General features: G+C 47.0%; 1 protein-coding gene across 3 annotated transcripts in view; it reads right to left on the reverse strand.

Moving 5' to 3' along the window:
- The window catches only part of LOC140720613 (NACHT, LRR and PYD domains-containing protein 3-like), a 36,118-nt gene extending 10,167 nt beyond the window's left edge, over positions 1–25,951 (reverse strand). The window contains exons 1-5 of one of the 3 annotated variants that reach the window (XM_073035442.1): positions 25,836–25,951; positions 23,217–23,385; positions 18,473–18,699; positions 16,608–16,704; positions 9,949–10,956 (exon numbers count right to left, since the gene is read on the reverse strand). In XM_073035442.1, coding sequence (XP_072891543.1) covers positions 9,949–10,956; positions 16,608–16,617 — 1,018 coding nt within the window. In that variant the 5' untranslated portion in view covers positions 16,618–16,704; positions 18,473–18,699; positions 23,217–23,385; positions 25,836–25,951. Of the gene's footprint in view, positions 1–9,948; positions 10,957–16,607; positions 16,843–18,472; positions 18,700–23,216; positions 23,386–25,835 lie in introns of all 3 variants that reach the window. The other 2 variants (XM_073035440.1, XM_073035443.1) reach the window with 2 other exon arrangements.
- Between the last annotated feature and the right edge of the window lie 558 nt (positions 25,952–26,509).

The following is a 26,509-nucleotide window of genomic DNA, read 5'->3' on the forward strand; positions in this document are numbered from 1 at the left end:
GGGCTAAGGCACCGGTGACCCCTGTTTCCATCCAAGGGGTCAGTGTGGACATGGTGGAAGATTACAAATACCTGGGGATACGAATTGACAATAAACTGGACTGGTCAAAGAACACTGAGGCTGTTTACAGGAAGGGTCAGAGCCGTCTCTATTTCCTGAGGAGACTGAGGTCCTTTAACATCTACCAGACGATGGTGAGGATGTTCTGAAGCTGTGGTGGCCAGTGCTATCATGTTTGCTGTTGTGTGCTGGGGCAGAAGGCTGAAGGTAGCAGACACCAACAGAATCAACAAACTCATTCGTAAGGCCAGTGATGTTGTGGGGGTGGAACTGGACTCTCTGACGGTGGTGTCTGAAAAGAGGATGCTGTCCAAGTTGCATGCCATCTTGGACAATGACTCCCACTCACTCCATAATGTACTGGTTAGGCACAGGATTACATTCAGCCAGAGACTCATTACACCAAGATGTAACACAGAGTGTCATAGGAAGTCATTCCTACCTGTGGCCATCAAACTTTAAAAATCCTCCCTCGGAGTGTCAGACACCCTGAGCCAATAGGCTGGTCCTGGACTTATTTCCACTTGGCATGATTAACTTATTATTTAATTATTTATGGTTTTATATTGCTTTATGTCTTCACTATTCTTGGTTGGTGCAGCTGTAATGAAACCCAATTTCCCTCGGGATCAATAAAGTATGGCTGTCTGTCAAAAAAACAGATTGCTGAGCCGCTGACGATGATCTCTGCATCATCAATGTGGTGGGGAGAAGTACTAGAAAATTGAATGGTTGCAAATCTTGTTCCCTTGTACAAGAAAGGGACTAGAGATAACCCTGTAAATTATAGAGCAGTGAATCTTACTTCAGTGATGGGAAAGTTGGAAAAGAAGATTCTGAGAGGCAGGATTTAGGAGAATTTGTAGATACTTAATCTGATTAGCGTTAGTCAACATCGTTTTGTCAAGGGCAGGTCATGCCTTACGGACCTGATCGAATTATTTGAGGATGCAACAAAACACATTGATGAAGGCAGAGCTGTGAATGTGGTGTATATGGATTTCAGGAAGGCATTTGATAAGGTTCCCCAGGCAAGGCTCATTCAAAAAGTAATGAGGCATGGGATCCAATAGATTTTGCTTTGTGGATCTAGAATTGGTTTGCTCACAAAAGTCAAAAGATAGTTGCAGATGGTTCAAATCATGCATTCAGGATGGTGATCAGTGTATCAAATTTGAAGACAGAATATAGTATTAATATAGAATATAGTTAGCCACTTGGCAGTGTGGAGGATCAGAGGAATCTTGGGGTTTGTGTCCATAAGATACTCAAAACTGCTGCGCAGGTTGACAGTATTGTTAAGAAGGCCTGTGCTGTGATTGCCTTCATCAACTGTGGGATTGAGTTCAAGACCTGTGAAACATAGAAACACTGAAACACAAAAACCTTACAGCAGAATATAGGCCCTTCGACCTACAGTGCTGTGCCATACATGTATTTACCTTAGAAATTACCTAGGGTTACACATAACCCTCTATTTTTCTAAGCTCCATGTTCCTATCCAGGAGACTCTTAAAAGACCCTATTGTATCCGCCATCACCACCGTCGCTAGCAGCCTATTCCACGCATTCATCACTTCGTGTAAAAAAAACTTACCCCTGGCCTCTCCACTGTACCTACATCCAAATGCCTTAAAACTGTGCCCTCTCGTGTCAGCCATTTCAGCTCTGATAAAAAGCATCTGACTATCCACATGGTTTTTAAAGCTATATCAGACCTTATTTATACCTCACTTGGAGGACTGTGTTCAGTTTTGGTCACCTCACTACAGGAAGGATGTGGATACTGTAGAGAGAATGAAGAGGAGATTTACAAGGATATTGCCTGGATTGGAGAGCATGCCTTATGAGAATAGTTTGAGTGAACTTGACCTTTTCTCCTTGGAGTGACAGCAGATGAGAGGTGACCTGATAGAGGTGTATAAGATGATGAGAGACATTGAGCTTGTGGATAGGCAGAGGCTATTTTCCAAGGGCTGAAATGGCTAGCACGAGGGTCCATATTTTATGGTGCTTGGAAATAGGTACAGAGGGATGTCATGCAGATACTGGTGGGTGCATGGAAGCAAAATGGTAGAAGCAGACACAAGAGGGTCCTTTCAGAGACTCTTAGATACATATAGGGAGCTTAGACAAATAGAGGGTTATGCTGTAGGGCAATACTGGACATTTTCTAGAGTTAGGTTACATGGTCAGTACAACATTGTCGGTCGAAGAACCTGTAATGTGTTGTAGATTTTCTACGTTCTCTCTTTTCATGTTTAATTGTTTCACACATTGAATCACATTTCATTTAATGTGTCTTTCTGACAATGATCAACATAAAAATTCATACATCAAAATGAAAACATCTATTTAAAGTGAACTAAATCAATTCCAAATATAAAACACAAAATAACTGATTGTATAAGTATTCACCCTCTTTTAATATGACACTGTAGCAGTGTGCTACACACAGCGCTGAAATAACGACATGTAGTCGATGAGCTGCGGTTGCAAAAAAGATTTATTCGAACATCGCGGCCTCGCTTTAAAGCCTTCCTGATCCCGCCCTCCCCGGGCAGGAATGCTGTAGGTGGCACATATTCACAGTCCCGTCCTGCGCGCGGGCTTTTCCCCTCGCTGGTGAAGCAGACTTGGTGCCCTCTTTGGGACCTGCCTCAATGCCGGCACGCGTCACTTTCTGAGCCGGTTCGAGTGCGCTGGGAAGTGGATCGCCACATAACACCCCCCCCCCCCCAACCGGCAATACACTCCCCAATGTCCACAGTCTGGGCCGGACTCTGTTTGGGAGGTCTGCCTCTGCGCCACGGTGCCGGAATCTCGACCGGCTGTGCCACGTCCACATGGGCCGGTTTGAGTCTGTCCACCGTGAAAACCTCCTCTCTCCCCCCAATGTCCAGCACGAATGGGGACCCGTTGTTTCTGATCACCGTGAACGGCCCCTCGTAGGGCCGCTGTAGCAGTGCCCGATGTCCGCCCCTCGTACAAAAACGAACTTACAGTTTAGCAGGTCTTTGGGTACGCAGGTTGTGTTCTGCCCATGCTGTGAAGTGGGTATGGGGGCCAGGTCACCGAGCCTCTCGCGTAGTCTGCCCAGCACTGCTGCGGGTTCTTCGTCGTGCCCCCTTGGGGCTGGTATGAACTCCCCTGGGACGACCAGGGGTGCGCCGTACACCAACTTGGCCGATGAGGTGTGCAGATCGTCTTTGGGCACCGTGCAGATGCCGAGTAGGACCCAGGGAAGCTCGTCCGCCCAGTTAGCTCCTCGCAGGCGGGCCATGAGAGCCGACTTCAGGTGACAGTGGAAACGCTCCACCAGCCCGTTCGACTGTGGGTGGTAGGCAGTGGTGTGGTGCAGCTGAGTCCCCAAAAGCCTGGCCATAGCTGACCACAGGTTGGAGGTGAACTGGGCGCCTCTGTCGGAGGTAATGTGGGCCGGTACACCAAAGCGGGACACCCAGGTGGCGATCAGTGCCCGGGCGCAAGATTCGGAGGTGGTGTCGGTGAGCGGGACTGCCTCTGGCCATCTGGTGAACCGGTCCACGATAGTCAGGAGGTGCCGCGCTCCGCGCGACACTGGCAGGGGGCCCACGATATCCACATGAATGTGGTCGAAACGCCGGCGGGTGGGGTGGAACTGCTGTGGCAGAGCTTTGGTGTGTCGCTGCACCTTGGCCGTCTGGCAGTGCAGGCACGTTCTGGCCCATTCACTGACCAGCTTGCGGAGTCCGTGCCAAACGAACCTGTTGGAGACCATCCGGACGGTTGTCCTGATGGAGGGGTGTGCTAAGTTATGAATGGAGTTGAAAACGCACCGCCGCCAGGCTGCCGGGCCGACGGGGTGGGGTTGGCCGGTGGTGACGTCACAGAGTAGGGTCCTCTCACCTGGGCCTACGGGGAGGTCCTGGAGCTGCAAACCGGAGATTGCGGTTCTGTAACTTGGGATCTCTTCGTCTGCCTGCTGCGCCTCCGCCAGTGCTTCATAGTCTACCCCCTGGGACAGGGCTTGAATGGTAGGGCGAGAGAAAGAGTCCGCCACGACATTGTCCTATCCCGAGACATGCCGGACATCCGTCGTGTATTCAGAGATGTAGAACAGATGTCGCTGCTGGCGGGACACCTTCGTGAATGCAAAGGTAAGCGGTTTGTGGTTTGTGAAGGGCCTACCTTCCAAGAAGTACCTGAAATGCCGGATTGCCAGGTATAGCACCAACAGTTCCCGGTCGAAAGCACTGTATTTGAGCTCGGGTGGTCGCAGGTGTTTGCTGAAAAACGCCAGGGGTTGCCAGCGACCCTCGATGAGTTGTTCCAGCACCCCACCGACTGCCGTGTTAGATGCGTCCACTGTGAGGGAGGTAGGGACGTCCATTCTGGGGTGCACTAGCATCGCGGCGTTCGCCAAGGCCTCTTTCGTTTTAATGAAAGCAGCGGCGGACTCCTCGTCCCAGGTAATGTCCTTGCCCTTACCTGACATCAGGGCGAACAGGGGGTGCATGATTCGGGCAGCTGAAGGGACGAAGTGGTAGTAGAAATTTACCATACCCACGAATTCCTGAAGGCCTTTGATTGCTTTTGGGTCGGGGGAAATGGCGGACTGCGTCTACCTTAGCGGGCAGAGGGGTTGCCCCATCTTTAGTGATCCTGTGGCCCAGGAAGTCGATGGTGTCGAGCCTGAACTGGCATTTGGCCGGGTTGATTGTCAGGCCGTATTCACTCAGTCGGGTGTAGAGTTGATGGAGTTGAACCAGATGCTCCTGACGACTGCTGCTGGCTGTGAGGATGTCGTCCAAATAGATGAAAACAAAGTCCAGGTCGCGTCCCACCGCGTCCATTAACCGCTGGAACGTCTGGGCGGCATTCTTTAGGCCGAACAGCATGCGGAGGAACTCGAAAAGGCCGAAAGGGGTGATGAGAGCCGTTTTGGGGACGTCGTCCGGATGCATCGGGATTTGATGGTATCCCCTGACGAGGTCCACCTTGGAGAAGATCCGTGCGCCGTGCAGGTTTGCTGCAAAGTCCTGAATGTGCGGCACAGGGTAGCAGTCCGGTGTTGTAGCCTCGTTCAGCCTGCGGCAGTTGCCGCATGGTCTCCAGCCCCCTGTCGCTTTGGGCACCATGTGCAGGGGGGAGGCCCATGGGCTGTCGGACCACCGTATGATCCCCAATTCCTCCATCCTCTTGAACTCCTCCTTCACCAGTCGGAGCTTGTCCGGGTGAAGCCTTCGAGCACGGGTGTGGAGGGGTGGTCCTTGTGTCGGGATGTGGTGCTGTACGCCGTGTCTGGGCATGGCTGCCGTAAACCGCGGTGCCAGAGCCGATGGGAAATCCGCCAGGACTCTGGTGAAGTCGTTGTCGGACAGGGTGATGGAGTCTAGGTGTGGGGCTGGCAACTGGGCTTCACCCAGGGAGAACGTTTAAAAGGTCTCGGCGCGGACCAGTTTCTTCCTTGGCAGGTCGACCAGTAGGCTGTGAGCCCGCAAAAAATCCGCGCCCAGGAGCGGCTGGGCTACGGCGGCCAGTGTGAAGTCCCACGGGAACTGGCTGGAGCCGAACTATAGCCGCACCGTACGGGTGCCGTAGGTCCTTAATGTGCTGCCGTTCGTGGCCTTCAGGGTGGGACCCGGTGCCCTGTTGCGGGTGTCGTAACTCGTCGGAGGTAAGGCGCTGATCTCGGCTTCTGTGTCGACCAAAAGAAGGCGTTCCGACCGCTTGTCCCACACATACAGGAGGCTATCCTGATGGCCAGCCACCGTAGCCATCAGCGACGGCTGGCCCTGGCGTTTCCCGGGAACTTGCAGGGCGGGCTACAGCGGCGGGCTTCTGCACCCCACCGCTGGTGGTAGAAGCACCATTGTTCGTTGGTCTCCTCACCCCTCCCTCTGGGGTTAGTGGGCACTGCTGCCGGGCCTGGTCTGATCTGCTGCTGGGAGTGTGGCCTGGTGATCTGTGCGACGGACGCCCCACTCTCCTTCTTGGCGTTCCACAGCAAGTCCGCCTGGACTGCCATCTTCCGGGGGTCGCTGAAATCCACGTCGGACAGCAGCAGGTGTATGTCCTTGGGCAGCTGCTCCAGGAATGCCTGCTCAAACATGAGGCAGGGCTTGTGTCCGCCGGCCAGGGACAGCATCTCATCCATCAAAGCCGATGATGGTCTGTCTCCCAAACCATTCAAGTGCAGTAAGCGGGCAGCTCACTCGCGCCGTGAGAATCCGAAAGTCCTTATGAGCAGGGCTTTGAATTCTGTGTATTTGCCGTCTGCTGGGGGCGACTGTATGAACTCCTCAACCTGGGCGGCTGTGTCCTGGTCGAGGGAGCTCACCACGTAGTAGTAACGTGTGTCCTCCGAGGTTATCTGCCGAATGTGGAATTGGGCGTCTGCTTGCTGGAACCATAGGTGAGATCGCAGCGTCCAGAAGCTTGGCAGTTTTAACGAAACTGCATGAACAGATGCGGCGTCACCAATTGTAGCGGTGTGCTACACACAGCGCTGAAATAACGACACGTAGTCGATGAGCTGCGGTTGCAAAAAAGATTTATTCGAACTTCGCGGCCTCGCTTTAAAGCCTTCCTGATCCCGCCCTCCCCGGGCGGGAATGCTGTAGGGGGCACGTATTCACAGTCCCGTCCCACGCGCGGGCTTTTCCCCTTGCTGGTGAAGCAGACTTGGCGCCCTTTTTGGGACCGGCCTCTATGCCAGCGCGCGCCACTTTGTGAGCACTGGGAAGTGGGTCGCCACAACACCAAATCAGCACCAGTGCACCCAATTGGTTTTAGAAGTCACATGATTAGTTAATTGGAGATCTGTTTTTGGACATCTGTGTGCAGCCAAGGTGTTTCAATTGATTGTAGTAAAATACACATGAATCTGGAAGGTCCAACTGTTGAAGAGACAGTATCCTAGCAAAACCTACACCCTGAAAACAAAACAACAATACAAGCAACTCTGTTAAAGGACTATTGAAAAGCACACGTCAGGATATTGATGCAGGATAATTTCCGAGTTACTGAAAATCCCTTGGAGTACAGTTCAGTCAATGATCAATAATTGAAAAGAATATAGCACGACTCTAAATCTGTCCTCAAACACTAGGAGACTTTGCAAGAAGAGGACTGGTGATGGAGGCCTGTGATCTGTGATAGCTCTTGAGGATTTACAAGCTTCAGTAGCTGAGACAGTAGAGACTGTGCAGACAACGACCGTTGCCTGGGCACTTCACCAGTCACAGCTTTATGGGACAGTGGCAGAGACAAATGCAGTGTTGAAAAAAATCTCACATGAAATCTCAGCCAGAGTTTGCCAGAAGGCATCTGGGAGACCCTGAAGTTTGAAGGCCTGATTAAATCAAAATTGTGCTTTCTGGCCATCAGACTAAATGCTATATTTGGTGTAAGCCAAACACAACACATCATCAAAATCACACAATTCCTACCATGAAGCACCATGCTGTGGGAATGCTTCACATGCAGCAGGCCCTGGAAGGCTTGTGAAGGTAGAGGGTAAAATGAATGCTGCAAAAAAACAGGGAAATCCTGGAAAAAAAAACTGATGTAGTCTGCAGGAGAACTGCAACTTGGAAAAAGGTTTTTCCAGCAAGGCAATAACCCCAAGCATAAAGTCAAAGCTATACAGGAAGAGCTTAAAAACAACAAAGTTAATGCCTTGTAGTAGCTAGGTCAGAGTTCAGACCTCAATCCAATTGAAGCTTTTTGGCTGAACCTGAAAAGTGCAGTTCACTAATGCAATTTGACAGAGCTTGAGCAGTTTTGTAAAGAATGGGGAAAAGTTGCCATGTCCAGATGTACAAAGCTGATAAAGATCTATCCACCCAGACTCAAGGTTGTAATTGCTGCCAAACTGTGATCTACTAAATATGGACTAGAAGGGGATAAGTATATTATTTATATATAACATGAAAATATATATAAATAAACACCAATAAATCTCACAACATATATCGGTGATATTAAACCTGTTTCTGATTCTGAGAACATTTATCTGACTGTTGCGTAGTTCTACTTTATGTCCATTAATCCTGTTCCTCATACTTTCATAGGTAGTATTAATCTAAGTGCACCCAAGTGTTAATTTGGGTCTTTTTTTTTTAAGTTTTCCAGATTGGTTTCAGACCGAAATATCATGCCAAAGTAATATGTTAACAGGCAGAGTGAACATGCTTATTGCCTTTGTTATATTGTTACTATTCAGCTCAGTTTGGCAGATTTTCTTAAACCTTTAAGTAAATTCTATTGAAACATTTCTCTTTATTACACAATGTTCTATTCTCTTTGTTTGTTGATATCCTTAATATACTTCTGTTTCATATCCATCCATCTGTTGTATTGAATCCTGATGCTCTCTCAAACACTACAAGCTCTACTACATCTTTCGTAATGTTTAATGTTCTTAATTTCCTGGTCTAAAGCTCATGATTATACCTTTGGAAATTATTTGAATTGTTTTAACTATACTGATGCAAGAGCGGACTTCAAATCATTCTGTACAGCAAATGTGTCAAGGTAGAATTCATTAGTGTTTTTTCCCCCAGTTTTGATGCCCGATTTTTGTCCGGTTCAGTAAAATAGAGAGCAGGTTTAAAGCTAGACAAAACCATAGTGGGCTTAGTGTTTTGCTATGGAAATTGCCTTAATTGATTTTGATAACAGTAGTTGTTCATTTGTGGTTGTTAATAGGATGATTACTGTCCACCAATGCTTCAGATATTGTAAGTATCAGGTGTATATATTAGGAAGTTCTATTAGGCACGAGTGAAGGATAGAATCAAATGGTTTTTGATAGACATCATAACATTGAAAGTTCTCTGCTTTCCCCAGGGCTCAATATAGAATTACATAATCTATTATCAGTGGTTCCTTAAATCCGTTCATACCCTAACAGTATTCTTTCTGCTCTTCTGTAAGTATATTGTGGTTATCTAAGTGAGTGGTTTTAGTTAAAACATACACAAAGTTGCAATTTTAAATATAAAATTGTCTCATTATTATTAAGAGCCAATAATAACATAGTAGGTGACCATTCAATAGTCTTGTAAATGCAGAATTAAAGCTGCCCTTGAGGCTGGTGGTACGGACCTTCAGCCTTTTATATCTTCTGACCCATGGGAGTATGAAAGAGAGAATGCTTGAGGTGGGTTAGGATTCAGCAGCAAGGCTTTGGGTGGGGTTTGCATCTTGCTAACTTGATTGAGTTCTTCCAGGAGGTGACAAAGGACAAAGTTACACATGGATATTTTCTACTAGGATGTTAGCCGGGTGTTTGACAAGGTCCCACATGGGAGGCTCATACAGAAACTAAACATGTTTAGGAACTGTGGTGAATTGCCTTCTGGATTCATAGTTATCTTACCCATCGCAGACAGGAGGTAATGTGGTTTAACCTGGCTGGCGATCTTTGAACAGTGATGTTCCATGGGGAACCACACTGGCAAAGGCCATGTATACACGTATGTCCTTTACCCCAGGAGTGGCCTCAAAACCTACCCAACAATGCTCTGGAAAATACTTTGCCAGAAAGCAACCCCTCCGACCCCACCGACTCACCTATTCCAATTTAGGATGGGAATAAATGTTGGGACTGTCAATAAGAGAAACTTCCCAGAGATGCTCTCTCCATCCTGGCGAATACACTTCTCTTAATTCATATCCCGGAAACTCTCTTATCTAGACAGCTGCATTTCCTCCAGTACACGTTCTGGAAATAATCAGAGCAGGATGTACTTTTCCTGTAGTGGGGTAACGGGTGCCCCACTACACGACATATACCACACCCACACATTCCCCCTCTCTGACCAACCCTCCATCAAGGAATCACATTTACCCTCCTCCATGCCACATTCTGTGAACACATCACCCTCGTATTTAACTCACTCGCTCCTTGGTGGAGATTTGACAATTCCATGTTTAATGAGCTTCCAAACTGACAGGCAGTCGCCTCACTTGTGCCGGTTCCAGGGTCCTGATCGGTGTCTCTGACGTCACTGTCTCTGGGCTGACAGGCGGTCGCCTCACTTGTGCGGGTTCCAGGGTCCTGATCGGTGTCTCTGACGTCACTGTCTCTGGGCTGACAGACAGTCGCCTCACTTGTGCCGGTTCCAGGGTCCTGATCGGTGTCTCTGACGTCACTGTCTCTGGGCTGACAGGCGGTCGCCTCACTTGTGCCGGTTCCAGGATCCTGATCGGTGTCTCTGATGTCACTGTCTCTGGGCTGACAGACGGTCGCCTCACTTGTGCCGGTTCCAGGGTCCTGATCGGTGTCTCTGACGTCACTGTCTCTGGGCTGACAGACAGTCGCCTCACTTGTGCCAGTTCCAGGGTCCTGATCAGTGTCTCTGACGTCACTGTCTCTGGGCTGACAGACAGTCGCCTCACTTGTGCTGGTTCCAGGGTCTTGATCGGTGTCTCTGATGCCACTGTCTCTGGGCTGACAGACAGTCGCCTCACTTGTGCCAGTTCCAGGGTCCTGATCGGTGTCTCTGACGTCACTGTCTCTGGGCTGACAGGCGGTCGCCTCACTTGTGCCGGTTCCAGGGTCCTGATCGGTGTCTCTGACGTCACTGTCTCTGGGCTGACAGGCGGTCGCCTCACTTGTGCCGGTTCCAGGGTCCTGATCGGTGTCTCTGATGTCACTGTCTCTGGGCTGACAGGCGGTCGCCTCACTTGTGCTGGTTCCAGGGTCTTGATCGGTGTCTCTGATGCCACTGTCTCTGGGCTGACTTTGCTCTCCCTCCTCTGTGGCCGGACCACATTCCATTGGGACATTGCTCTCAATCTGACCCTGCTTTGGTGCATTGTTTCCGGTGTCCCGATCATCTTCCCTCGATGAGCCGCCTAATGAAAACCTCTTGAGTACTTTCCGTACCCGATTAAATTTCCAACCTGAAATAAATGATGAATTACAAGTTATACTGGAATGAATTAGAGCTCAGCAAAACAAGGATTTACAATGGGTGGCTACAATAAGATCAGAAGACATAGATACAGAATTAGGCCATTTGGCCCATCGAATCTGCTCCACCATTCAATCATGGCTGATCCTTTTTTTCACTTCCTCAACCCCATTTCTTGGCCTTCTTCTAGTAACCTTTGATGCCATCGCCAATCAATAACCTACAGATCTCTGCCTTAAATACACCCAATGACCCGGCCTCCACAGCTTCCTGTGGTAACAAATTTCACAACTTCACCACCTTCTGGCTAAAGAAATTTCTCCGCATCTCTGTTTGGAATAGATGACCCTCTATCCTTCGGCTGTGTCCTCTTGCCCCAGACTTCCCCACCATGGGAAACATCTTTCAGCATCTACTCTGTCTCGGCCTTTCAACATTCGAAAGGGTTCAATAAGATCCCCCACCCCCACATCTTTCAAAATTCCACCAAGAACAGAACCAATGTCATCAAACAATGGAGCTGGGACTCTGACTGACCAGATTTGGAGTGGGACTGTGCTGGTGAATGTGAACCACACTTCCTGCCAGATGACCATCCTGATAAGCTGGACACATCCACTCCCAGAAAAAGAACAGGATAGACACAGTAATACTGATCACTGGCTCTGCAGTAGTTGAACACACAGATAACCAGGGGATCTTAATGGAATGGTGTCCGGTGATACCTGGAAATAACACTGGGATTATTTTCCACAAGCAAATTCTCCCTCGGTCACAAACTGTTCAGTCATCTGTGTCACACACAGATCAACTACCGAATTGCACACTGCAAGATCCCCTAAATCACATACTCTCTGTCTGCTGTGTCAAAGTGTCTGGGCCCCTGGGTCACAGACTGACCATTACCTAGATACATAGACTGTCCCGTCCACAGGGTCACACACAGATCAGCCAGCTGATTACAGGAAACAATGTGTAGAGTCAACATTTAGCAGGTTTGCCACCATTAGCTACAAAGCAGAATACAGGTGCAGAGAGATCGTGTGACACGGTTATAAACTGTTGGTTGGACCAGTTGAAATGGCCGGTACAGTTCTGGTACCAATACTACAGGAAGAATGTATTAGTGCCTTAAAGATAGCAGATTGAATATTTTATTTACAAAAGATTGAATTGGATGAGAACATTTTCTGACTCAGAGAAAATCATTTCCCTCCATAAATGCTACCTGACCTGCTGAGTTCCTCCAACATTTTGTGTGTTCCCCACCCTAGTTCCCCTCTGGAAATGCCGTGGGATTCACTTTAATCCAATTCACCAATGACATTACGTTGTCCCAGTCGCCTTCTTTGATTCTGTGTTTGTCTCCTGCTGTTTTTATATTTCCTGTGCTATATCAGTATATCAACATTGAAGCTCCTTAAGCATCTTTTGAGAAAATCACGTTCAGATCGGGTGCAGGTTATTCTCGAGAGGGAGGGCAAGAACCCAGATGTTGTGGTCCATGTAGGGACCAATGACGTGGGTAGGATGAGTGAGGAGGTCCTGCGTAGTGAGTTCAGGGAGTTAGGTGCGAAGCTGAAGGGCAGGACCTCCAGGGTAACAATCTCAGGATTGCTACCTGTGGCACGTGCGAGTCAGGCAAGGAACAGAAGGATTATACAGATTAATACCTGGCTGAGAGGATGGTGCAGGAGGGAGGGCTTCAGGGTTTTAGGTAATTGGGCTTTGTTCCAGGGAAGGTGGGATCTGTTCCGACGGGACGGTTTACACTTAACTGGAGCGGTACAAACATTCTTGCAGGAAAGTTTGCTCGTGCTGCTCGGGGGGGTTTAAACTAAATTTGCAAGGGGCAGGGATCCAGAATGTGAGAGAAAGATAAGGCGGAACAAGTGATAAGCAGGACACGTACAGAGGGATGGTCTGACGGAACATGGAGTTAAATGTGCAGAAAGAATAAGTAAATTTAGGAAAGACAACAAAATTCAAGGGGCGTATAGACCGATGGGAGTTCGGGGAGCTGGGTTAAGCACAATAAGCAGCGATTTAAACAGAGGGAGGAGAAATGGGCTAAAAATTCTATATCTGAATGCACGAAGTGTCAGAAATAAGGTGGATGAGCTTGAAGCTCAGGTGTGAATGGGTAACTATGATGGGTAACGAAGACATGGCTGCAGGGAGATCAGACGTGGGAAATGAATGTACAAGGGTATACGTGCTATCGTAGGGACAGAAATGTGGGCAGAGGGGGTGGGGTGGCCCTGTTGGTGAGGAATGAGGTTCAGTCCTTTGCAAGGGGGGACATAGGATCAGGAGAAGAGGAGTCTGTGTGGATAGAATTAAGGAACAGTAAGGGCAAAAAGACCCTAATGGATGTTGTCTACAGGCCCCCAAACAGTAGCATGGATATTGGGTGCAAGTTGAATAGGGAGTTAACATTGGCATGTGGCAAAGGTAATGTTGCAGTAGTTATGGGGGATTTCAACATGCAGGTGAACTGGGAGAATCAGGTTGGTGCTGGACCCCAGGATAGGGAGTTTGTAGAGTGCCTACGGGATGCATTCTTGGAACAGCTTGTACGAGAGCCGACCAGGGACAAGGCTATTCTGGATTTAATGTTGTGTAATGAACAGGATTTGATAAGTGATCTTGAAGTCAAGGAGCCATTAAGGAGGTAGTGACCATAATATGATAAATTTTTATCTGCAAATTGAGAAGGATAAGGGCAGATCGGAGGTGTCAGTGTTGCAGTTGAACAAAAGAGACTATGGAGCCATGAGGGAGGAGCTGGCCAAAGTTAAATGGATGGATATCCTAGCAGAAAAGGCAGTGGAACAGCAATGGCAGGTATTCTTGGGAATAATGCACAAGGTGCAAAATCAGTTCATCACCCGGAGAAGGAAGGATTCAAAGGGGGGAAAGGGGCCACAGTGGTCGACAAAGGAAGTCAGAGATTGCATAGCATTAAAAAAAAGGAAGTATGACAGAGCTAAGGTGAGTAGGAGGACAGCTGATTGGGAAGTTTTTAAGGAACAACAGAATTTAACTAAAAAGGCAATACGGGGAGAAAAAGTGAGGTACGAACGCAAGCTAGCCAGGAATATAAAGGAGGATAGCAAAAGCTTTTTTTTTTTTAGGTATGTGTAGAGAAAGAAGATAGTTAAGAACAATGTTTGGCCCTTGAAGAATGAATTGGGTGAAATTGTTATGGGAAACAGAGAAATGACAGAAGAATTTAATAAGTACTTTAGATCTGTCTTCACTAGGGAAGACACAAGCAATCTCCCAGATGTATGGATGGGCCAAGGACATAGGGTAACAGAGGAAATGAAACAGATTGACATTAGGAAGGAAACGGTGATGAGAAGGCTGATGGGACTGAAGGCTGACAAATCCCCAGGTCCAGATGGTCTGCATCCTAGGGTACTAAAAGGCGTGGCTCTGGAAATTGCGGATGCATTGGTAATCATTTTCCAATGTTCCTTAGATTCAGGATCAGTTCCTGAGGATTGGAGAATGGCTAATGTTATCCCACTTTTTAAGAAAGGAGGGAGGGAGAAAACAGAGAACTATCATCCTGTCAGCCTAACATCGGTAGTGGGGAAGATGCTAGAGTCCATTATTAAAGATGAAATAGTGGCATATCTAGATAGCAGTGATAGGATTGGGCAGAGCCAGCATGGATTTACCAAGGGCAAATCATGCTTGACTAATCGATTAGAGTTTTTCGAGGATGTAACCAGGAAGTTAGACAAGGGAGATACAGTGGATGTAGTGTACCTTGATTTTCAGAAGGCATTTGATAAGGTCCCACATAGGAGATTGGTGGGTAAAATCAGAGCTCATGGCATTGGGGGGAAGATATTGACATGGATCAAAAACTGGTTGGCAGATAGAAAGTAAAGGGTAACGGTGAATGGGTGTTTCTCGGAATGGCAGGTGGTGATTAGTGGGGTGCCACAGGGCTCTGTATTGGGACCACAGCTGTTTACGATTTACATCAACGATTTAGATGAAGGCATTGAGAATAACATCAGCAAGTTTGCTGATGATACTAAGCTGGGTGGCAGTGTGACATGTGATGAGGATGTTAGGAGAATTCAGGGTGACTTGGATAGGCTGGGTGAGTGGGCAGATACTTGGCAGATGACATTTAATGTGAATAAGTGTGAGGTTATCCACTTCGGGAGTAAGAACAGGAAGGTAGATTATTATCTGAACGATGTTGAGTTAGGTAAGGGAGAAATACAAAGAGATCTAGGAGTCCTTGTTCATCAGTGAATGAAGGTGAATGAGCAAGTGCAGCAGGCAGTGAAGAAGGCTAATAGAATGTTGGCCTTTATTACAAAGGGAATTGAGTACAAGCGCAAGGAAATCCTTTTGCATTTGTACAGGGCCCTGGTGAGACCACACCTGGAGTATTGTGTACAGTTTTGGTCTCCAGGGTTAAGGAAGAACATCCTGGCTGTACAGGAAGTGCAGCATAGATTCACAAGGTTAATTCCTGGGATGTCCGGACTGTCTTACGCAGAGAGGTTTGAGAGACTGGGCTTGTACACGCTGGAGTTGAGGAGATTGAGAGGGGATCTGATTGCAACATATAAGATTATTAAGGGATTGGACAAGATCGAGGCAGGAAATATGTTCCAGATGCTGGGAGAGTCCAGTACCAGAGGGCATGGTTTAAGAATAAGGGGTAGGTCATTTAGGACAGAGTTAAGGAAAAACTTCTTCTCCCAGAGAGTTGTGGGGGTGTGGAATGCACTGCCTCAGAAGACAGCGGAGGCCAATTCTCTGGATGCTTTGAAGAAGGAACTAGATAGGTATCTTATGGATAGGGGAATCAAGGGACATGGGGACAAGGCAGGAACCGGGTATTAATAGTAGTTGATCAGCCATGATCTCAGAATGGCGGTGCAGGCTTGAAGGGCTGAATGGTCTACTTCTGCACCAATTGTCTATTGTTCACCATTTTTCCGCAGCCTAGACATTCATTAGGGTATTAAAACACTGAAACACACCACCTATTTACCTACAATGAGCTGTCTCCTGATCCTCAGCAATTCTAAACATTGGCAATGTTCTCAGCACAGCTACAGAAAACAGATTTCGGAAACTCCTTCCATCTCCTTTGTGTAGTCGTCAAGAAAACCAGGGGGGAGTTGATAGCTACCCTATCAAAACCTGAAATGCTGTGTTATCACACAATCCTTGAAATCCCTGAAATGCTCCAATCATCTGGCTCTGAATGTTATAAGTGAAAGTTGGAGATGACTTTCACCTCTAAACAGGCCTTGATGTGCAACAAGTCCTGAATCTGGACTTTTACCTAACACACAACACTGCTGTCACGTTCCTGACTGTGTTTCACTCTCAACCTGCTGATTCAGGGTCTCCGACTCCCTTCACTCAGGTGAAGCTTTGCATGCTGACCTGAGTGATTTCACCATTACCGGTGTCGGGTCCCTATGCTGGAACTGCTGGATTGATCGATTACTCAAGACCTCTTTACAAAGGAATTTGAGGACCCTGTTTGATGAAACTTCTCTGTGCCCATTAGCATCTGTGTAAGTTAATTAATCTGAACTATTGTGCACAAACACGACAAAAGTTTAATTTTAACGATCCCAGTGATCATACCTGTTGCCATTCTGATTCCCACTGACGATTCCTGGTTGTTGTTTTCTTGTTTACACTTTGGTCCCGGTGCAGAAATGCTCCACCTGCTGGTGATGCTCTGAATTACACAGAAGCAGACAGTGAGTCAGAGATACTCTGTAAATACGACAGAACCTGCATCCGCTGTATCAGAGCAGCAGTTTCCATCAATTTTCACACCATGCCTGCGTGACTGTCCAGTGATATCTGACGCATCCTAAGGATAGAATAACACACAGATACGGCCCTTCAGCCCGATGAGAAAATGCTAACCACAGTGCCCACAGAAATGGTCCTAATTTCCTGTTTTGAGCCCATTTCCTTCTTGGCCTCTTCACTCCACCTTCACATCCCAACTGCTTCTGGAATTAGACAATTGCGCTGCCTCATCCACTTCCTCTGACAGGTCCCTCCCTCCACGTCATCACCAACCTCAGCGTGAAACTGTCATTGCTCGTGTAGGTTCTACAATCTATTTACCACTCCTCTACCCATTTAGATCCCCTATAAGCTATGATAATCTTCACTGTGAGTACCATCTAATAATTTTGTGTCATCAGTGAGCTCACTAGTCAAGCCTGGTGCATTTGCATTCAGATCGTTGCTATCAAATCATGAATATCAAATATCCCAACTTGTAGCCTTGCGGCCCCCTTGTAAAGAAACCTTCAACCACCACTCTTTGCTTGCTACCTTCAAGGCAATTTGGAATCCACCTAACTTTCTCTCGCTGGAGTGCATGTGAACATGTCTTTCAGAACGAGCTGTCATGTGGCACCTTGCCAAAGGCTTTACTGAAGTTCAATGTACAACATCCACTCCCCTGCCCTCATTGGCACTCATCGTCAAAAGCCTTAAGAAGTGTTGTTGAACTCAACTTTCCATGCACAATGCCATGGTGCCTCCTGATCAGACTCTGTCGATCCAAATGTCAGTGCATGACTGTCACAGATGGTTGAAAATTATCTCTGGCACCTCCACTACACTTTTCTGCACTCACCATCGACACGCTGAAGTGGCAACCCGTAGTAAGATAATGTTTCTCCGAATGCTCTAATTCCTGTTCCCAAGTATCCGTTCCAAGAGTTTGCCCAGCACCAATGTAACACTCACTGGTCTATGATCCCCAGGATCCCCAGTATATTACTTTTATTGAATTACAGAACAACATATGCCACCCTCTCATCCTGTATTACTATGCCTGTGTCCTTCATCTCCATTGCAGGTATAACCCGTCCCTTTGGCACCAGGTCAAATTAGAACATAACTTCATTGCAAAACCTATTTCTGCTTAATCACAGGGTCATAGGTTCTGACAATTTAGTAGCAGAAATGTATTTGATGACGAATGGGTATATAAATGTAAATTATCCATTGGCTTTGTTCTTTGGGACTGAATGAAATGTGGTGCCGGGACATTTGGCATCAAATGGATTGTTTTGGGTTGAGGCTTGCACAACCATACACTCGAGGGCGAGTATATCATTGCAGCTTGCAACAGCCAGAGGAATCAATGACATGTCGCCGCAGTTCATGGCAATTCCACATTTCTGCAATCACTACAGAACGAAGCAATTGCGGCGTCTCATAAAGGGAGGAAATAGACAAAGTATTTTGAGATGATTGTGACCTAACACAGCCAAGCAAGGCAACATCAGAAGTGATCTAAATTTATTTCAGAAGATACAAGAGCTTGAAATGAACAAACACTGAGGGAATGGAAGTGGCTTAAAAGAACAGGGATTACTGACAGCACATTACAAGACCTGGAGTGATTGCAACTGGGTCTGATAGAGGTATAACTGGTACTACTGGGCACATTCCGTCTCACTCAAACTATTTCCTACCTTTCTTTGTACAGATATGTAATGTCTAAAGGACAAGCATTTGAGCAAATGAGAATCTCCAAAATTTCTCCTGTCTGAATGAAGGAAAACTCTGAGTCAGGAGGGTTCTCTCCAGTTGGCGCTCTCAGTCTCCAGCTTGTTCAATTATTGCTGTTCCCTCGTCTTCAGTTGTTCGTTGTTTCCAGTTGTGGGCTTTTCTTCCGATAAATCCTTTAGCGCAGATGAAACTTTAATCAGAGAGATAATGAAGCACGTTAACAATACAAAGATGAACAAAACATTTCTGTTGAATGTTCTTGAAAACAAAACTCACTGAAATTTAAATCTTGAACACAAATATAATGATCCGTGTAATGAAATCTGTAACTGTCCTGCACATTTTTCAAAACTCACACGGGATATAAAAGAACACACATAAATCTGGAGGAACTCAGCATGCCAGGCAGCATCTATGGAAAAGAGTACAGTCAACATTTCATTTCTAATTCAGTCAGCATCTTCAGCAATCTGTTCTGCACCCTCTCCTGCTGGAATGTATGCATAACAGGTTTTTTCACTGTACCTCGGGACATGAGAATAATAAACGAGTCCACACTTTAATTGTATGAAAATATTAGACAGGCTGAGCTTCTCCTCAGGAACCTCTGGGGAAGAATCCACTGAAGTGTACAAATATTTGAGAAGCCCGAAAAAATGGAAAGGCTTCCTTCGTGCATTAATAGGGTTATGTACTTGGAAACATTTGCTGCACTTCGGCAATCTGTAACAGTGGAATGGAGGCAAGGAAAGAAAAATGTTCACCTACAATGAGTGGATGTGACATATACGGATCTCACTCCCTGATCTGAACGGAAGAAAGATTCTCTCAGTGAAATGAAGTGAAGTGTAGAAATTCTTTTAGGAGCCCAAATACATGGACACAATTATTGAATCCAGGTGAATCTTGGATCCGCTACTGGGCCAGGTGATGGAGATAAAGTTTCCGAGATACACCTCAATGGATGGGTTCAGTCCCGGCCTCACCACCTCATCCCGCTCCTAGGACCACAGCACCTTGGGCTGAGCGGCAGCTCATCTCAGGAGGTTCGGTGTGAAGGTCCCACAACCCGGATGCACCCAGCAGGTTCTGTCCGGGAAGCGGTGGGAGGCCAGCTGTTCAGGGAAATAACGGGAATCACTGCACAACACTTGGGACCTAGCTCAATTCTCACCTATGGGATCTCATTGGTCTCGCTCACAGAGAATGATCTGTCACCCGACTGCCCGCCCCAGGAGGTGAGGTCACTCTCCTGATCTCAGCCCCACATATGATCCGCCGTATCCATCCACAAAAATTCACTGCCCATCCTGGGACTGAGCATGCACAATGTGATCACATAACCATATAACAATTACAGCACGGAAACAGGCCATCTCGGCCCTTCTAGTCCTTGCCGACGCTTACTCTCACCTGCGTCATAGAGCGGGAGCAGGTCCTCAGAAAGAAACCTGCAGATCCTGCCTATCTGTGGTAAAAAGGGAGCGGGAAACAGGATCGTGTGATGGTGCAGGGTCTCTCATTTAAACCAGTGACTCTGTTCCTTGCTCCTCACACGCTGCCTGATCCACCTGCCACATTTTCTACATTTCAAATTTACACCAGCTACATTTTTAATTTTTCTCTCTGTATCATTCCCATCCCATCACTGTACCCCTCGGTCACAGAAATATGGGTTTGCTTCCCATTACTGTCTAACAGATGATTTAAACCCAAAAAGGACTTGTGTAGGTTTCATTCAAATCACTTCTATGTTTACAAGCACTAATTTCTACTCACATTCCTCTGGGTTCACTGGACCGAAACACTGAAACATCAAGTGAGAAACAGCAGGAGGAGGACATTCAGCCCCTCCAACCAATGACAATGATAGATGCTCTCCCATCTCAGCCACATTTCTTCCCAATCCTCATTGCCTCGATCCCTTCAGTCTCCACCCATCTCCCAGCCTCTTTATACAGTGAGGGTGATCATCGAAGTCTCCACCGCCTCTGTGATGGGGATTTACAAACATTCACTAACCCTGGAGTGGAGACATTTCCCCTCATCTCAGTCCCGGACAGTCCACCCCCTTTTTCAGAGACTGGGATCTCTGGTTCAATCAGTAATGATGTTGTGCATTTCAATGTGATCACCTCTCAGTCCTCAATTCTCTAAATGAAAGCGATATCGCATTTGATCTTTATTCATATGATGACCCCACCACTCCAGGGATCAGTCTGGTGAATCTTCATCACACTCTCTATAACAAATACTCTCTAACCTCTTTGTTAATCCTCTATGGAATTAAATTCCATCTTCTACAGTCCCGTGTTGCCCCAACCACTCACCTCCCAGCCCCGTCACTATTTCCACCTTCCCACCTCCCCCTCACCTGGATCTACCTCTCACTCCGCAGCACTTGCCCCATCACCACCCCTCACCTCTTTTCTCTGACTATTTCCCGTCTACTCTCAGTCCAGAGGGAGGGTCTCGGCCTGAAATATTGATAGTCCCTTCTCAAACACAGATGCTGCCCGACCCACTGAATTCCTCCGGCAGTTTGTTCTTTGGTCTGTATAACCCGTGTTAGTATGGGGAGCGGGATTTTACACCATATTCCAGGTACAATCTCCACAAAACCCAAATAATTGATAAAATGATTTTCATTCTTATACCAATAACTCTTGCAATAAACACAATGTACCTTGGACCTCCCTCCCTACCCTCTGCACCTCAGTCCATCTCCATTGAATCACACTCAGAATTTCAATTTGTCCTACAGAAGTGGGTGATCTCACTTTTCCCACATTGGGCTCCAGCTGACCTGTTGTTCCCACTCACTTGTTTTGCCTCCATAACCCTGAAACCTTTTGACAAGAGACACAGAACATAGAACAGTACAACACAGGAAAAGGCCCTGTGGCCCAAAATGTTGTGCTCAAACTACTCAATTAATTAAATTGCCAACAAAACTAATCCCTAATGCCTACAGAATTTTCCCTCACGTTCACGTGTCTATCTAAACATCTCTTAAAAGTCCCCATGTATCTGCCGCTACCATCACACCAGGCAGCAAATTCCAGGAACCCACCACTCTGTATAAAAAATCAAAAAGCTGGACATCTACTTTGGAATTTGTTCCGCTGTGACGGGAAGTTCAAAGCGGGAGCAAGAGATGAATTCAGTGGGGGTAACGCCTTCTCAGCTGGTCTGCCTCAGCTATTGGATGTAACCAGTGATTGACATGACTTCACACCAATGGGAAGAGCATAACTTCTCTGTTGACTGTGGGGTGGGGTGTGTGGGTGGGTCAGGTAATTTTTAACTCAGCCGGTGAAGTTCAACCGTCTCAGCGTCTATGTGACATAAGGAATTGCACACGTGATGTCAGATCCTGGTGTGGGAAACCCACACGTGTCATCAGGCATGAAGGGGTACAGAGTGAAGTCAGATCTCGGTACGTGTCATCAGGCATGTGGGGGTGCACAGTGATGTCACGTGTGGGTGAGAACTTGTTTTCAAAAGCTGTTCAATGGACGTTTTTAATGATTTCAGGGGGACAATGAAGGAAATTTAACAGGCTTCATCACTGAATCTTGTATTGTATCAAATTAAGTCTCCTGCTATGTGTCCGGCTTTGCCATGTTGTTGATGGAGTGGGCATCGTGGCCCTTTTCTCGAACTGGGTCACAAAACCCCAAATGCTTCTGGGGAAAACTTTCCAGGGTGATCTGGTGTGGGGTGGGTCAGTCAATGCAATATCCTCTGGTTTCCTGACTAATCTTCCTGAACGTTGTGTTTGTGACAGAGCCCCAGTGTCTGGGAACAGCTAAATGGCAGGACGCAGAGGGTGATGGGGAGGGGCTGTTTATTGGACTCCAGGCCAGTGCTTCGTGATGTTCCTCATGGTTATACCTATTATTACTTGTCATCTATATCAATCATTTGGTTGGGAATATATAGGGTATAGGTAGTAAGTTTGAACATGGAACATAGAAACCAACAGCACATTACAGGCCCTTTGGCTCACAATGTTCTGCCAACCATGTAACCTGCTCTAGAAACTGTCTAGAATTACCCAACTGCATAACACTATTTTCCTGAGCTCCATGTACCTATCTAAGAGTCTCTTAAAATACCCTATTGTATCTGCCTCCACCACCATCGCCAGCAAAGCCTTCGAGACCCACCACTCTGTGTGGTGAAATTCCCCTGACATCCCCTGCCTACCTTCCTCCAAGCACCTTAAAACTATACCCCCTCATGTCAGTCATTTCAGCCCTGGGAAAAAAGCCTCTGGCTATCCACATGGTCAATGCCTCTCATCATTTTATACACCTCTATCAGGTCACCTCTCATTCTCCATTACTCCAAGGAGAAAAGGCCAGGCAAGTTTGTTGCAGGTAAGTTTAAAGAATTACTTTTTTTGAAAGATATTAAGTATAAACTCTCCACTTTGTTTCCATCTCCCCACTCAGAAGTGACGAAAAGCTGCTTCACAAGTCGCAAGACCTTGAAATGAGCAAATACTGAGGGAATGTGAGTGACCTTAAAGAGCTGGGATACTGACAGAACATTGCCAGAGCTGAAGTGATTGTAACTGGGTCTGACAGAGGCATAACTGGTACTTCTGGGCACATTCCGTCTCACCCCAACTATTTCCTACCCTTCTTTGTGTAGGTGTGGAATATCTAAAGGACCAGTGTATGAGTAAATGAGACTCACCAAACTTTCTGCTGACTGAATCAATGGAATTCCTGAGTCAGAAGGGTTCTGTCCAGTTAATGCTCTCAGTCCTCGGGCTGGTTCACTTGTTCATCTTCCCTCATCCTCAGTTCTGGTTTGCTTCCAGTTGTGGGCTTTTCTTCCAGTAAATCTCTCACCGCTGATCTAGCTTGAACATGAAAAATAATGAAGCATGTTAACAACACAAAGGAGAACAAAACATTACTGCTCAATGTTCCTAAAAATAAAACTCACTGAAATTTAAACATTGAAGACAAATATAATGATCTGAGTGAACAAATCTGTAATTGTACCACACATCACAAAACGATATGGGATAAGAAGGAGCCATCATTCAGCCAGGAAGCGAATTAGGTGATTTGATACATCTGGTCTGCCTCGCCATTCAACCATGGCTGATTTCATTCCAACACCATATTCCTGCCTTCCTCCTGTAACCCTGAAGCTACGAGGAACAAACACAAATATATTAACTTCTGCCATAAATATACCCCCATAACAGCTTCATCCACCCTTTGTGGCAACAAATTCCACAGATCAGTCACCCTTTACTTGATATTCTCCTCATCTCAATTTTAAAGAGAAGCTTCTTTATTCTGAGACTGTGTTCTCAGATCCCAGACTCTCCGTCTAATGGAAACATCCTCTCCATGTCCATTGTATCCAGGCTTTTCAGCATTCGGTAGGTTTCCTTTAACAAGCACAACCACCACTCCCATTGTCCTTCTGAACTCCAATGAGCACAGGTCCAGGACAATTGCCTAACAGACAGGTGACAGTGAGGGAAAATGTCCAAACACGCTTTGAACACTGAACCCCTGGGTCCAATTCTACTGCTGCAAACATTTAATGACCTTCTCTCCATGTGAGGGATGGTATAGGAACTCATTCTCTCCTCAGATCAGCACTCACTGCCTCCAAAGGAACTCCAGAAACAAACAACCGAGACCAGACCAGAAACACTCGCTCAACACCTCATGAGCCTGAGCAGCTCGATCCCCAGCTCCATTTCACCAGGGTCAAAATCTGTGACAGGGTCGCACAGCTGAACGTGACACTTACCGACCCCAGAATCCTCACACATCGTCCCCACATCAGGGATTTCCCCACAACCAATGTACAGCAACCCCAGACTTATGATTCATTGTGGGAGGAACATTCAGCCCCAACTACAGAAGTACTGTCCTGGTTAAATCCCAAATACTGTCAGTTCCATATTCCCGGAGTCTGCATCCCAGGATTATAGTCCAAGCACCAATTTTCCCAGGACTCCCTTGCTGCCGGCAACATGCTGCAGTGTGTCGGTCATTCAGAGTTCAAAAACTAACACTCCTACATCAATCTATGACAGAATGGGAACCTGATAAACCTCTGACTGGGCCAGATATTGGGCTGGAAAACCTGGGCGTGGGTCACGTTTCAGATTGTCTCCAGCAGCTAAACTGAAAGCATTTTATCATTATCTTATAGTTAAATGAGATTTTGCTCAGCACAATTGGCCGTCACATTTCCTGTGGGCTAACAGGAATAACAGGCTTTTCATTTCAAATTGAAATTAAATGCTGGAAACTCCATAAACTCGGTACATCAGACTGGATCTGTGGAAAGAGAAACTGTGGAAGATTCAGTATCAGAACTGATGCTGCCCAATCTGCCGAACGGTTCCAGCATTTTCTCTTTTTACTTTAAATGATGCACAACTATTGACTGATTACAAGATGCTTGTGACGGCCTGAACAAAGTTGCACAAATGTAATGCCCACATTTATTAGTTTTCTCTTCATTCCAACACAGGGTTAATACAGTCGATACAGTGAATGCTCACAACATCCTCCCCACCCCACTATCAGTCTGTTCTATCTGCTCCCGAGGCCACTAACTCTCAATGAGAGGAAGTGACCAGAGAGATAAAAATGTGCACCACTCCCTGCAGATCCTGTGGCTGTTCCTGGCAACAGGAAAATTGCCTCTCCAAACATGACCAAAACAGGAAATAACAGACTCAACTTTAAATACTGCTAGTCACCGTCTGACAAAGATTAACACAGCGGCCATTTGGTAACTTTGAAACTAAAATTGTGGTGACTGTCTTTATCCTTCCACATTCTGCATTAGATAAATCCTCTGGGAGTTCAGGTAACAAACACGGATTTCAGAAATAATTCCATGAGGCAAAATACTTCACCATGAAGGCAACAGTAGAAGAGAGATTGTCGACATTTATCATCGAGGTGGTGGGATGTCGGCTGGGCAGAGATTGAACAAGATGGGCAGGGATTAAGCAGATGAAACGGGTGGGAGAAGGGATCAAGGACGATCACTGATGGTGCTTCAGCAATGCACAGACACTGCATTAAAAGTACATACTACTATGTACTAAAATGACAAAGATAGAGCAACAGGAAATTTGGCATTTACCCTTCTCCCTGAACCAACTTTTATTAACACACGGTGGGTATCTCCAGGTTTGGAGTGAAGATCTCACAACCCGGAAAGACCCCGGTAGGTTTTGTTCAGGAAATGGGGTGAGACCGCGAGTACGGGGAAGTTACCGGGACTCACCGCCCAGCATCGGTCGGCACCGGACTCAGTACTCACCGCATGGACCTTGTCGATCTCGCTCCGCAGAGAATGATCCGACACCCCCACCCCCCCGCCCGAGGGGGCGAGGACCCTCTCCCGATCCGGATCCCGCCGACAATCCACCGCTCCGGACCCGCTTCAGCAAATACAAAGAAAAATAATCACTGGCCGTTCCGGGAATGTGAGCATGCGCAGTGCTTATTACGTCATCAGGGAGGGGGCGGGGCCTCGGAGACAAACCAGCAGATGCCGCCAATCCGCGGTAAAACAGGATCACGTGACGGTGGAGGGTCTCCCACGTGACTCGGTGACTGTTCCTCGCCCCTCACACGCTGCCCGACCCATCGGCCGCATTTCTCACATTATTTCACATTCACAGCTCTCCCATCTCCGACACGTTTCTGCCCGATCCCCATTTCCACGATCATGGAATTAATTTCCATCTTCTGCAGCCCCGTGTTGCCCCAAACACTCACCTCCCACTCCTGTCACAATTTCCATCTATCCACCTACTCCCTCACCTGGGTCCACCTCTCAGTCCCCAACTCTTGCCCCATCCGCACCCCTCACCTATTTTATCTGACTATCTCCCGTCCAATCTCAGTCCAGGGGGAGGGTCTTGGCCCAAAATGTTGACGGTTCATTTCCCTCCACAGATGCTGCCCGACCCACTGAGTTCCTCCGGCAGT

Source organism: Hemitrygon akajei, unplaced genomic scaffold, assembly GCF_048418815.1.
Source record: "Hemitrygon akajei unplaced genomic scaffold, sHemAka1.3 Scf000045, whole genome shotgun sequence".
Taxonomy (NCBI): Eukaryota; Metazoa; Chordata; class Chondrichthyes; order Myliobatiformes; family Dasyatidae; genus Hemitrygon; species Hemitrygon akajei.